The sequence below is a fragment of the Dysidea avara genome, chromosome 5 (assembly GCF_963678975.1).
Source record: "Dysidea avara chromosome 5, odDysAvar1.4, whole genome shotgun sequence".
NCBI classification, from domain to species: domain Eukaryota; kingdom Metazoa; phylum Porifera; class Demospongiae; order Dictyoceratida; family Dysideidae; genus Dysidea; species Dysidea avara.
Genome location: NC_089276.1, coordinates 14,210,396 through 14,225,811, shown reverse-complemented (window position 1 = coordinate 14,225,811; position 15,416 = coordinate 14,210,396). Strand labels below are relative to the sequence as shown.

The 15,416-nt window shown below is 38.4% G+C and overlaps 1 protein-coding gene across 1 annotated transcript; it reads left to right on the top strand.

Moving 5' to 3' along the window:
- The first annotated feature begins 11,693 nt into the window (after positions 1–11,693).
- On the top strand, positions 11,694–15,187 carry LOC136256683 (uncharacterized). Its single transcript, XM_066049665.1, has 2 exons — positions 11,694–14,948; positions 15,005–15,187. The coding sequence occupies exons 1-2, from the start codon at positions 11,698–11,700 to the stop codon at positions 15,024–15,026; spliced, it is 3,273 nt and encodes a 1,090-aa protein (XP_065905737.1). The 5' UTR covers positions 11,694–11,697; the 3' UTR covers positions 15,027–15,187.
- Positions 15,188–15,416: the final 229 nt, after the last annotated feature.

The window sequence follows — 15,416 nt, the reverse complement described above, 5'->3', positions numbered from 1 at the left end:
CAAACTACAAAAAGGCACTCCTACGATGGTTGCTCCATCTACATATCAATTTTCAATTGATTCCTCCAAGGGGTTTACCCTGTAGGCGTGACAGACCTTCGACCTTATTTTACGCAAATAATCGGTCATAACTCTGTGAATGTTCATCGGATTCCTACCAAAGTTGGTACGGAGATCCGCCTTAATGAGCCCTTTAGGTGTGCCAAATTTCAGCCAAATCCGAGCACGCATTCGTGTTTTATGGCGAATTTTGCGAAGTGTGCGAAATGAAGAAGATGAAGAAGAAAAAAACGAAGAAATTAAAACAAAATTTTGTTCACTCGTATCTCGGAAATGGCTGGAGCGATTTTCTTCAAATTTGGTATGTAGACTCCCCTAACTGGGCGGCACGTCTCTAGCACATTTGGTTCCAATCGGATAAGGGATCACAGAGCTACATAGGTGTGAAAATTGCATTTTCTTTCTTCCTGTTAATATACTCACGGTGTGGCGCGCCGGCTTCTTGGGCCGCACGACACACTATCATGTGTCTTGATTATTCCAGTTATAAAACTGAGAAAATTATGTATATATGCTTGTGATATCAAGCATAGTTGTAAACAAACACATATTTAGCTGATGTTATCTTTTCCCTTGTAAACAGAATACTACATACAAGGGTATGGCATCTGTAAAATCTTTCAGGCAGAGAGCAGAAATCAGTGTTCTAATCTCCGTTTGGTGGTCCTGGTTTCCTAAGATTGGCTTCCAAAAACACGTGCACCCTATGATCCGTGCAGTGGTCCCTCTAACACTTTGCTTGTTAGTGGTCAGAGATGGGGGTGACGTGTTACAAAAGTAGCATGCTATGTAATAATAGTGCTTTTAACGAAGTAATATAACATGTTACATTTAAGATAACAAGTACGTAATACATGTATGTAATGGAAGTTGCTGTCAAAAAAGTAGCACGTTTCTAGTTACTGTGATATATGTGACCGTCTCAGCAAAAACCCGACTTGTTCGCACAATTTAAAAAAATTTTTTTATTCGCTCAGCAATACCAGCAGTGTCCAAGGAATGGATCACCACAGTTTCAGCCTTCTGTAGTGTGTAGTTTTGGAATTATAGCGATAGACAGTAGGAAGACCAAGGAAATCAATTTGTACAGCAACTATACTGAAAATAAACTGCAGGCGCTTACATTCGCTGCCATAACTTCTTTTTGGATTAGCCTACAATGTTGCAATTTGGCTTAAAACATTCACCATGGATCAGCACATCAGCCAAGGTATAGCATTAGCCCTACAGATACTTGCGCATATGGATATGAAGGCAGTTTGGTAGAAGAAACGAGGACAATCTTGTTTACGTTTACCGCATCATAAACAAACGCAAGTGACATGCATACCGTTGGAGCTAGAGACACGAAACAAAGATTTTCGAATTCTCCATGAACAGGCGAATAAAATGGTATATAATTTTAATCGATTTGACTCTTCCTTCTTCAAGTACTGGCCCGATAAAAACTTGCGTAGTTTTTTGTAGCATGCGTAATTTTACGAATTATTTTTAAATTTCGTTTTTCTCAATACGCATGCTTGTGCGAACAAGTCGGATTTTTGCTGAGATGGTCACATTTTACTTTACCATAGTAACAAAAAGTAAACTAAATTGTCCGCTACCTACAGTGAAGTGTAAGGTTGTTGTATTTACAGTCTACTCGTGATACTGGAAACTAACAAGTAACAACAGCTACCAACCAGACTAGTGCTATCCTTAGTGATGATACACATTGTTTGTGTTGTATGTGAGTCCTGGTTCCTGTGACCAGCCCGGTCCAGTGAGAGTTGAGATGACCAATGTGCTACAGATAAATGTAGCAAGTTTATCCAAATGTGCCATTGACAGTTGCAGTTGGTGGGAAACCTTTGAGAAAGATGCGTTGGACACATGTATGTGTAGCCTCATGTATAAGGAACAGACACAAATAGACTTGCAAGCTGTAGTACTGTATTTACTCAATTTGTGCCGCACCCTCGAATAGTACTGCAATGTGGTACTATAGTGGGTACTATTTGAAGGTCTTTATCCTTGTTTCTGAAAATAATTTTAATTGTACCACACCCTCGAATAGTACCGCACTATACTTTTGTAATCAAGACACACGGTAGTGTGTTGTTCGGCCCAAGAAGTCGGCGTGCCACCCGTGAGTATATTAACAGGAAGAAAGAAAACGCAATTTTCACACCTATGTAGCTCTGTGATCCCTTATCCGATTGGAACCAAATTTGCTACAGACGTGCCGGCCAGCTGGGGGAGTCTACACACCAAATTTGAAGAAAATCGCTCCAGCCATTTCCGAGATACGAGCGAACAAAATTTCGTTTTAATTCGTTTTTTTCTTCTACTTCATTTCGCACACTTCGCAAAATCCGCCATAAAACACGAATCTGAAATTTGGCACACTTAAAGGGCTCATTAAGGCGGATCTCCGTACCAACTTTGGTAGGAATCCGATGAACATTCACGGAGTTATTACCGATTATTTGCGTAAAATAAGGTCGGAGATCTGTCACGCCTACAGGGTAAACTCCTTTGAGGAATCAGTTGAAAATTGATATGTAGATGGAGCAACCATCGTAGGAGTGCCTTTTTGTGGTTTGAAAGGAATCGGGATAAAGACCATGGAGATATGACACAAAACCCGACCTGTGTCAAAATTACGCGATCGATTTTTATGAATAAAAAACTATTAGTTTTCGTGTCTATCAGGCAAACCGCTTAGAGCAACGAGCTGAAAATCAGTATGTAGCTGGAATAATCATCATAGAAAGTCCTTGCAGTAGTACAGAAGAATCGGAGTACAAACCACTGAGTTATGATTCGAAAGTCAACTACGTGTAACAAATGAGAGATCAAGATACTCTAATAGAACAGTCACACCCTAACAAAGCATTCAGCTGCATTTATAATTTACTCAATTATATTACATTGCAAGTTATTCTGTAGGGAATTCAGCTACAAACAAGTCACCCTGTAGTCAGATCAGCCAGAAAAAGGTACCTAATAGAGAGTTCAGCTACAAAGAAACCATCATGTAGAGAGTTCAGCTCAAACAAATTGCCCTGTAGAGAGATCAGCTAGAAGAAGTTACCTTGTAGAGAGTTCAGTTACAAAGAAACAATCATGCAAAGAGTTCAGCTGCAAACAAATCACCCAGTAGAAAGTTCCGCTATGAACAGATCACACTATAGAGAGTTCAGTTAGAAACAAGTCATCTTGTAGAGAGATCAGCTAGAAGTCACATTGTAGAGAGTTCAGCTACAAAGAAACTACCATGTAGAGAGTTCAGCTGCAAACAAATCACCCTGTAGAGAACTCAGCTACAAACAAATATGCCCTGTAGAAAGATCAGCTAGAAGAAGTTACCTTGTAGGGAGTTCAGCTACGAACAGATCACCCTGTAGAGAGTTCAGCTACAAACAAATCACCCTGTAGAGATTTCAGTTATAAAGAAACCACCATGTAAAGAGTTCAGCTGCAAAAAAATCAACCACTCTGTAGAGAGTTCAGCTAGAAGAAGTCACCTTGTAGAGAGTTCAGCTGCAAATAAATCACCCTGTAGAAAGATCAGCTAGAAGAAGTTACCTAGTAGAGAGTTCAGTTGCAAACAAATCACCTGTAGAGAGTTCAGCTAGAAACAAGTCACCCTGTAGAGAGATCAGCTAGAAACAAGTCACCCTGTAGAGAGTTCAGCTAGAAGAAGTCACATTGTAGAGAGTTCAGCTACAAAGAAACTACCATGTAGACAGTTCAGCTGCAAAAAAATCACCCTGTAGAGAACTCAGCTACAAACAAATATGCCCTGTAGAAAGATCAGCTAGACGAAATTACCTTGTAGGGAGTTCAGCTATGAACAGATCACCCCGTAGAGAGTTCAGCTACAAACAAATCACCCCGTAGAGAGTTCAGTTACAAAGAAACCACCATGTAGAGAGTTCAGCTGCAAACAAATCACCAGTAGAGAGTTCAGCTACAAACAAATCGCCTGTAGAAAGATTAGCTAGAAGAAGTTACCTTGTAGGGAGTTCAGCTACAAAAAAATCACCCTGTAGAGAGTTCAGCTACAAAGAAATCATCGTGTAGAGAGTTCAGCTGCAAACAAATCACCTGTAGAGAGTTCAGCTAGAAGCAAGTCACCCTGTAGAGAGATCAGCTAGAAACAAGTCACCCTGTAGAGAGTTCAGCTAGAAGAAGTCACATTGTAGAGAGTTCAGCTACAAAGAAACCACCATGTAGAGAGTTCAGCTGCAAACAAATCACTCAGTAGAAAGTTCAGCTATGAACAGATCACCCTGTTGAGAGTTCAGTTAGAAACAAGTCATCCTGTAGAGAGATCACCTAGAAGTATCACCCTGTAGAGAGTTCAGCTACAAACAAGTCATCCTGTAGAGAGATCAGCTAGAAGAAGTTACCTTGTAGAGAGTTCAGCTACAAACAATTCACCTGTAGGGATTCAGCTACAAACAAATCACCCTGTAGAGAGTTCAGCTACAAACAAATCATCCTGTAGAGAGTTCAGCTATGAAAAGATCACCCTGTAGAGAGTTCAGCTATAAGAAGTCACCTTTTAGAGAGTTCAGCTACAAAGCTACCACCATGTAGAGAGTTCAGCTGCAAACAAATCACCCTGTAGAGAATTCAGCTACAAACAAATCTCCCTGTAAAGAGACCAGCTAGAAACAAGTCACCCTGTAGAGAGGTCAGCTAGAAGAAGTTACCTTGTAGAGAGTTCAGCTGCAAACAAATCACTCTGTAGAGAATTCAACTACAAACAGATAACCCTGCAGAGAGTTCAGCTAGAGTCAAGTCACCCTGTAGAGAGAATCCTGTAAAGAGTTCATCTACGTACAAGCAGATCACCCTGTAGAGAGTTCAGCTACATTTCAAGTCACCCAGTAGAGAGATCAGCTGCAAATTATCCTGTGGGGATTAATTGATATGTAATAAATATATGCAAGAGTTCATAATATAATGAACTATTGATATATGCATTATATATATAATTTGTACATTTACTGATAAAATCAGAATGAGTTAAAGTATTTATAAAATCTGCTTCATCTGTTTCTTTTTCCTGTGGTAAAGAAAAATATATAGGTTAAAAAGCCCCAAAGCTGGCCATAGGCCGGCTTTGGAGTATACAAATACAAAAAGAAGTGAAATCTAATCAAAAACAGCTAAGCTGTAAATTCACCTGAATTGTTGTTATTAAAATTTTTACCATTAACCTACCATCACAGCCATTTCTTGGCCGCCACCTTGGATTTCATATCTTTTTTCACCATAGCTTTTTCAAGGGCCGCACTCCTTTTTTTACAGCTTAGCTGTTTTTGATTAGATTACTCTTTACTACTGCTCTGATACCTTTAGTATTAATCTCCATCTCAATTTAAGAAAGGCATTGTCCTGGCAAAACTTAAACAGCCATCACTTAATCGAAATTCCGGATATTAGTTAGTAACTTGACCATGTAGCACGAGGTGTGACATGATTGTACTACAAGGACTTGAGTGAACCACGTAAGTAGCAACGTGTTGTGATTGTTTTACAAAGCTATAATGTAGAATAGCTATATTAGTTGCAGGTTTAAAATATTAGTAGCGCACCCTCGAATATTACTGCATTGCGGCACTGTATTTGAAGGGTTTTGTCCTTAATTTTGGGCAAAAAAATAATAGTACCCCTGGGGCACAAATTGAGTAAATATGGTATATAGTAGGCTGGACTAGCTTGTTTGTAACCTACAGCACCTTGATTTTATAAAAGTAATGAATGAGTTAATGAGTAATATTAAGTTACTTTTAATTCAAGAGTAATATGTAACTAGTGATGTGTTACTTTGTGTTTAGTAATAGCTAAGTAATACGTAACTGTAAGTTACTTTTGAAGTGGGGACGCCCATCTCTGTTAGTAGTGTGGCTATAATGAGAGCACCTTTGTCCTTGACCATGTGGTAGAGACCAGGCAGGATCAGGGGATTACATCATGTTGGCCTTGTAAGCTAGTAGCAAGGCATTACATTGTACACTAAAAATATCAATTTAAAAATGAAGTAGGGTTCCAGACTGTTGTATTATAACAAGTTTAGCGATCGATATACTGCAACAAAGCAGTCAGGAATATGTTAACTACTCTAATAGAACAGTCACTTTGCTGCAGTGAAAACTCCTTTTCAAAATTTCTGTGTGTGCCTTAAGACTCTACACTTATTGTATGTTAACTAGTCCATCAAATCCACAGAAATTCATTGGCCTCCTTGCAGGTTCTTATAAGATCAAGACACACGGTAGTGTAGTCGTGTGGTCCAAGAAGCTGGCACTCCACACCGTGAGTATATTTACAGGAAGAAAGAAAACACGATTTTCACACCTTTGTAGCTCCATGATCCCTTACCCGATTGGAACTAGTTTCACTACAGAGGTGCCCGCCAGGTAGGCCACGCCACATACCAAATTTGAAGGAAATCTCCTTAGCCATTTCTGAGATATAAGTGGCCAAAGTTTCGTTTTAATTTCTTCTTTTTTTTTCTTCATTACGGGGGCTTCAATTTCTTTTCGCACACTTTGCAAAAAGTACTATAAAACACAAACTTGTAACTCCATTGTATTGATATTTGGCACAAGTAAAGAGTGTATAAAGGTACATTCACATACCAAGTTTGCTATGAATTTGATAAATATCCAAGGAGTTATGAGCATTTATTCACGTAAAAAAAGATGAAACTTTTGTCACGGCTACAGGGTAAACCGAGAAGAGGAATAACTTGAAAATTCGTGTGTACATATGCTGATCATCGTAGGAGTGCCTTTTGGTGGTTAGAACAGCAACAGACTTACAGTTACAAGTTATAAAGCAAAAACCGAGCAAGTGTAAAATCGCGGGATCAAGATACCCTAATAGAGCAGTCACTTGGGGGCCAAAAAAAGGTGCATAAAAAATGCTGGAAAAAAATGAACTGATCATGTCCAGAGTTTGAACCAAGGACCTCCATACCTAATGCCTGCATCCTTAACCACTGCTATCTCAGCTGATCACTTCACTTAATTTCTATCTTATAAATGAAAATTCTAGCTTAATAAGTAAAACTGATCTACCAATAGAAAATCTAGATTGTTCTAGAACATTCTATGTGTGTTATATTAGATGATTTCAGCGAAAGCAAAAACGTGCGCTCTATTAGAGCATTAGCACCATACTATTGTTGCAACACTTTGAGGCTCAATCTAGTAGCTATTTCATCAAATCAGAGCCATTTTCGTATCGATCAGTGGCATACTTGTAGTATTAACTTAGTTTCACCCCCAGACAGTCTGCGAGCAGACTAGTATGACCGACTCGTGCCAATCATCATCATCATAATCATCATAATAAGTGCTATGCTAGCAAAACTTGTGATACAACAGTCTGGAAATCATATCCCAGTAAAAAGGTGCAGGATTTGGTTTTTGAAAATACAAAAGGAAGTGAAATCCACTCAAAAACAGCCAAGCTGTAAAAAAAAGAGTGCGGCCCTCAAAAGCCTGGGTGAAAAAAGTTGTGAAATCAAAGGTGGCAGCCAAGAAATGGATGTAATGATGTTAATGCTAAAAAAATTTAACAATGCACACAGCCATTATTAAAAATTTTTAGCATTAACATCATTGCATCCATTTCTTGGCTGCCACCTTTGATTTCACAACTTTTTTCACCCAGGCTTTTGAGGGCCGCACTCTTTTTTTTACAGCTTGGCTGTTTTTGAGTGGATAGTTATTAATTTTAAAATATTCTTGACTGCTATATTAGAGTATTGTCATCCAGAGTGCCGCTCTGTTTGAGTGTTTTGATTGTTTTAGCAGAAGGAACCACAAAGACAAAGAGCATTTCGGTGCAAAAATCCAATCAGTCTATTTGTATGTATCTCTTATTTGCAATGTTTCACTGGCGTTTGTTAGTCATCATTGAATCACCACTCCTAATTCCCTTAAGAACTCACTTGCAGGAAACTGTAGCCAACAGAGAATTGAGCCTCAATCAGAGCCTCAGTCAGAGTGGCACAAGTGCACTCTTGTCATTACAAATCAAGCCACTAAATATCCAGCAGTCACTCACTTTGTACCAAGTAATCATCAGAAAACTCCATCTTCATCATGATCCTTTAGTTGTGATTTTAGTTACTGTCTGGTAGTTGAGTGTGTGAAATAAACGAAATTAAAATATCATATTTAATTGATTTGTGCTGCACCCTTGAATAGTATCACAGTGCAGTACCATTTGAAGGCTTTTGTCCTTGTTTCTGAAAATAATTTTATTGTACCACATCCTCAAATAGTACCGCACTATATGTACTTTTGTAAAGACTCTTTACTGGTGCTCACATACGTACCTATAATATTCATCTCCATCTCGATTTACTAAGGCATTGTCCTGGTAAACTTAAACAACTGTCACACAATCGAAATTCCAGATATTACAGTAGTTAGTAAACTGACTGCGTAACACAAGGCATGAATGACATGGTTGTGCTACAATCATTTGGGTGAAAGAAATTAGGGAACTAGTAAGTAGCAACATGTTGTGATTGTTTATAAAACTGTAATGACCATAGAATAGCTTGTAGTGGCAGAGTAGTTGTGCACCCTCGAATAATACCACAGTGCAGCACTATTTGAAGGTTTTATCCTTATTTTTGGGCAAATAAATAATAGTACCCCTGCGGCACAAATCGAGTAAATACAGTAACCGTGTTTGTAAATTTCTGATTTCTAAATATTTAATGGATTTGTGTAATTGGATTTCTCTGAGAGTCCCAGCTTGTGAGCTACCCTTCACTGCAATTAGTGCCTTTGGCTATGTAAAGGTACGTACATGCTATACTGTGAAAATAACTCATGACATGGCTAAAAGCTGGGATACAGCAGAGAGCATAAGATTTACACACACACAAGTCAAAGCTGCTAACGTCGTTTATAGTTGTAACATGGGCATGAGTGATTTGGCTGATATGCATGCCCAAAGTCCGAGGGCTGCAGGCATACATTTTAGGTAAATCATGAATGCCCATGTTACAGCTTATATGTAACACTTCTGTTGAATGCCCATGTTACAGCTTATATGTAACACTTCTGTTCAGGCTAATAGCCTTGATTCCAATACGACTGTAACCACTGGATTTGTTTTATATGCATGCCTGAAAGATTCAATTATGGTTAGGCTGGAAATAAAGTTGTAGTTATGATTGTTATAATAAATGAACGAGTCCTACAGATATCATGGAAAAGTCAAGTAGTGCAAATTTCGACGAATTTGCAAGTGTTGTGATGCTTTCTCGTTATGTAAAGACTAATCAAAACGTATACTAAAGACCTAAAGGGGTAAACTTCGTTATAGAGTGATTTACTCGTGTCATCTGTAATGTGGGTATGTCCGCATTCAAAATGTGCTGAAATGCTTGTGAATGCACTGTAAGACTATTTCTCGCTTTTAAGTAACATTTCCCAACTTGTAGAATGGCAAGGATACTGAAATGTCTTCATTTGAGTACTTCTTGCAGCAACACTTTTAGTTTGTGGTAGTCATCACATGAGCATTAATTTATTTATATAAATAAATGATTGGATTGTTGGCTAGAGTACACATTAAAGCTCTTAAAATGCTTGACAGAGAAATCTTGGTACCGTATAGTAAAAAACTTTGACGAATTTGGCGAATAGCGTTCAATTTGCCAAAGTTTTTTTCGCCAATTATTTTAGATGATCACACGAGCACATTGAGTCTCGCATTGACTAACTAGAACTCGAGATGAAAGTCAGCTCGTACCAGGGGCGGAGGAAGTAGTTGATATGAGGGGGGGCTGGGCTGACCCAAACTTATGGTAATGAAGTACAACATTGTCTCTGGTTTTGGTAAGGTGAGACCATAGATAATATACCCCTATGGTGAGACCTAAAAATATATGTTTTAAAAAAGTCACAACCAGCTGACAATAGCTGTCCACCTCACCAGCTCCGCATTTATAGCTGATAAACTACATACAAATCCTTCCTACACACTGCTCTAATACTGTGACTGTTTGAGTGACTGCTCTATTAGAGTATCTCGATCCTTATCGCAGTTTTCAGCCCCACTCCAAGAACGATAATTTCGGGCCAATATCATTCTGAGGGGGACTAAACTCCCTTCAGCAGACCGAGGGGGGGCTTCAGCCCCCTAGCCCCTCCCCCCCTTTCCGCCGCCTATGGCTTGTACCACCGCGCAATAAAGATCGAGCTGACTTCGGAGATATATTATTTTAATCGCCAAAATTTTTTTGCCAATTTTTTCAACAGAGAGGTTTCGTCGCACTTTTTTACCACCAAAGTTTTTTACTATACGGTATAACATTTTAGTTAGCTACTTTCTTTCAATCATTTTTGGCCTAAGCTTGTATAAAACAAGCACAGGGTGGCACCACTACCTCATCCACATCAAGGCCATGCTTGCTTTGATGAAAGTGGCTTGCTCTTTTAGAAGTGCAATCACTTTCCTGGGATGTATTTCAATGTACACCGGTGTACATTTAGATGTCTCCCTGTAAAGAGGTATACGTAGCAAATGTATTCTCTGAAATTCCTTTGATCTGAGATGTCAAAGTGTTACATCCAGGGTAGTGGACCCAGGGACTAAAGATCTGGGTCTACTGTTTATCTCAGTTTGGATCCACTTTTTGTCTGTGTGGCTGATTTATGATGTTATGAGAGTGAGTGGCCTACGGTATATAGGCACTCCAGACCCTTTTTCAGAGTAAACACTTATCGTTTGAGAAAGAGTATATCCCTTAATCCTGCATAGTCCAGAAAAGTGGTTAATAAATATTTGTGCCTTGCACAAAGTGCTATTGTTTATTATCATCCATCATAAAAACACAGCTACGGTCAGCTAAGCAGTACAGGAGGCATTGTAAAGGAATAAATCTGAGGCTGGTTTCTGGTCAATATATCGCCACATTCTATTTATTGCTACCATGCTTCACAATAGTTTACATATAGTGGGTATGTATATGCATTGTATAATTGTGTATGATGTTGAATGTTCGCCCATTCTTGGGGTTAGTCCATGTGTTTTGCTTACACATACGTACATACATGTCACTGTCTGTACTTGTGTTTTATAGAAATGTTCTGTCACTATGGCTACTTTGTTGCTTTGTTGGTTGCTATGTATCAAGTTGTCACCACCGCATCTGATAATTTTGTTTATGAAAGAGTCATCACAGTTGATGTTAATTCAAACAGTTCTTCCTGTTGTAGACATGGCAACTGTACTTTCAACTCATTGGAAGCAGCCTTGGATTGTGCAAACTTGGATTGTGAGAAGAGGACTGTACTAGTGAATGTCGTGTCACACAATTTAGTACTGGAATCTGACGTCAACCTCTCTCGCTGTTCACACATTAAGATAGCAGGCTTGAAGTACACAAATCTTCATTGTGAAAATAATGCAACCGTTAGTTTTGTACGGTGTAGTGAGATAGTCATTGAAGGTATCTCATGGGATGAGTGTGGGATTCCTGACATCAGTGGCAACTACGGCCAGTTGATCTTTCAATATTGCTCTAATGTGGAGATTACAGATTGTGTATTTGAAAATTCATCTGGTGCAGGAGTTTCATTAGTTGCAGTAGATGGCAATATTTTCATGCACAACTTGTTTTTCCTGCACAATGCTGGTAATGGTAATGGAGGTGGCATGTCTCTATCAGGACTTAGCAATGCATATAAATATCTCAATGTCAGTATTACCAATTCTTTTTTCTCTAATAATACGGTATCATCATCTTGTGCTTATCAAGGGTGTAGTGCTGGACTGTATATTTACATCGAGGATTCAACATTGACTGAAGTGTATATCAATGTTGAGGGAACCTTATTCAATGCACATAATGCCAGTGGTAGTGGTGCTGTTTTCATTCAAGCTTACAACATGGAAAATGTAACTATTAATGTTAGAAACATGACGTGTGTTAACAACTTTGGAATGCTAACTGGAGTTGTTTACATTAATACTGCTGCTGTTCACTCAATGGATTTGTTGATGGACTCTAATAACTTCACTGGTAATGGCGGAAATGTTGTTCATGGTGTAGTGGGTGCGAGCGCAGACATAAAAATCACTAACACAGATTTTTATAGCAACAAACCCTCCAGCTCATTTGAAGATGGTGCATTACTTCTTGAGTTAGATGATAGTAGCTTGACTACTCTGGATGTGTCCAGCTGTAAGTTTCTGGGAAATGAAATCAGTTTGCTTGTGGTGACCACATGCAATGATTTGCATTTGTCTTTCTCTAATAACAATTTCTCTGATAATTCTGGTCAAGATGGAATAAAGATAATACCTGCCATTTACTGTAGTGCTGATCATACAACACTCAGAAATATTCCTGCAGAATATCCTCTAACCAGCATTACATCAGGCACTATGACATGTACCTTTACAAACAACACTTTTGCCAATAACAGTGTTGCTCACAACGGTATGATTTATATTAGCAGAGCAGCTAGAGTGTCCATTACAAATTGTCAATTTACAAATAACTATGCTGTTCTCTCTGTGATATACACCCACGTTTCTCATGTTTATCTTGATAACTGTAACTTCATTGCTAACAAGGCCAGTGGATTGTACATGTTGAGAGGCAATGTTACACTTCAAGGTCATCTCAAGTTTCATAAGAATAGTGCATCTGTTGGTGGAGGAATAGTTCTCAAAACGGAGTCCTTTGCTAAATTAGATAAAGGTGTTACACTTGAATTCATAGATAATTTTGCATTACAATATGGCGGTGCTGTTTATGTTGAATTACCAATTTCTACATGTATAGGAATTGAGGTAAATGGTACATCGATGGCTACCTTCCATAACAACTCAGCTGGTATTGCTGGAAACTCAACATACTTTCACATTCCTAAAGTTTGTTCGGATTCTAATCTTACTGCCATGGTTGATGGACTACAATGTCAGGGTGACAATAGCAGTAATGTCAGTGAATTTTCTTGCAAACAACACATGAGTAGTTCACCCACACAACTTAGTTTGAACAATTCAGTCAGTTATCATGTTGCCAATTATTCTGTTATGCTGGGTGAAGAACTTAACGTTCACTTGAGACTTACTGACTATTTTGGTCACATTGCCGAGCCCACTGTGTTTTCTGTGGACTGTATTGACAAATGTGATCAAGGTGCTTTTAGACTTGAAGGTAGTTCATCTAAGTTTACCGTCATTAGTGATTCCTTTCAAGGTGTTTCTGTTTCTGGATCTCCTGTATCTACTAGTAGAAATGTCACTATTAAATTGTCTACTTTTGAGGTTGGTGACTTAAAATCAATTGAGTTGAATTTTACATTGCAGTTGTCACCATGTCACAGTGGTTTTGTATACAATAAAACTCTAGAGAAATGTAAATGGTTCACTAAGGATGGCATCATTCATTGCAATACTACACAAGGCAAAATAAAGAGAGGTTTTTGGTTTGGCTTTATAAATAAAACGACAAACACTACTGTAACAGTGCCTACTTTATCAAACTGTCCTTTTAATTATTGTCAATTTAAGAAGTGCGATGGCAACAATGAACTGTGTCAATTAAAATCTAGCTTGTCTGAGCAATGCCATCACCATAGAAAGGGGAGGGCATGTGGTGAATGTGCCACACACTACTCATTACCATATGATGCAACGGAATGTGTTCCCAGTAGTAAGTGCAGACCCATTTACACAGTATTAGTTGTGATTTTCACAGTTGTTTACTGGCTGGTGATTGTTGCTGTGACTTTTGCATTGATGTCACTCCATTTCAAAGTGAGCTATTTATTTTCTCTGATTTATTTCTATAGCATTGTGGACCTCCTGCTGGGAAATAATTTGTATATTTCAGATGGCGTGTTCTCGGTGGTAACATTGCTCTCAAGTTTTGCAAAACTTTTGCCGCAATTTTTAGGAAAGTTGTGTCTAGTGGAGGGTTTAAGCGTCATAGATCAACAATTCATCCATTACATTCATCCACTTGCTGTTCTCTTTTTACTTATCATCATAGCAGTGATTGCCAGGAAATCAATTCGCATTTCCACCTTGATTAGTTCCAGTGTAATTCGTGTCATATGTATTCTGCTACTTCTGTCATACACATCCATAGCATCTACATCCTTGCAGTTATTGAGAAGTTTAGATTTTACTGGCGTTGATGGTATATATGTGTACTCCTCACCAAACATCAAATACTTTCACGGTCGTCATGGGTTTTATGGTAGTGTTGCAGTCTTGTGCGAGCTAGCAGTTGGTATGGGCTTGCCACTGATTCTGATTCTTGATCCATTCTTGAGCCACAAGATAAACCTGTCCAGAATAAGGCCACTTCTTGACCAGTTTCAAGGTGGATACAAAGACAAATATCGTTATTGTGCTGCTTTTTATCTTGTTTGTCGTCAAATAATTTTCTTAATTGTCCAGTTCACCACAGTCAGTAATCATGATAAAATGAATTTTGTGTTACTAGTAGTGTGTTCAGCAATAGCCATGCTTCATGCTTGGATCCAACCATATGTTAAAGAGAAGTTAAATTCACTGGATGAGGTAGTTCTTATATCAGCAGTAGTGATAGTTGGAATTAACGGATCAACATTCAGTTCGGAGACTCTTGCTAAGTTGATAATTGGCTTTGTGTTTTTTCCACTGTTAAGCCTTGCTTGGTTTATTCTTCTCTCTTTGAATACATTTAAAAGGCTACGGGTTTTATGCATACGTATTAGAGTGTTCCTGCGGTGTGGTTCTGTAGAAGATGAGCCAGTAAATGACACAGGAGCACTGGATAGCTATGATAAGTATGATAGAGCCAGTGAACACAGTGATGATGAGTCTCAACCACTAATCCGTACCTCCATACTAAGGTAAAACACGTGGGTTAATGAATGAATGATATTATATGTATTTTATTTCATTTTAGAAATCCAGCTGCAAACAGCTAAATATACTTGTGGAAAACATTCTCTTTTTGATTGCGTAGTTTATTAATACTACATTAGCTTTTTGTATTGTGTGTATATGCAGTATATAATTCACAATCTGAAACATTTGCATACATTATTATTATTATTATTGTGTCACTGAATTGAAGTATACGTTTACAGCTGATTTCTCCAAACCAGGATATAATTGTAGGTATAGCAGTTGGATAGCATAACTACAGTATGCACAATGATTGACAGGCCTTTCAAATGTCCAAGGTGATGCAAGTGATTGTGTTATGTGCACTTTATTGACTTAGGGCTTTAGTGTAAGTGAGGACTTCTGTGTGTACTGTATTAGGTACACAAATTTTACATAGTTGCCAAAAATGTTTGGCTGGTTATTTATTT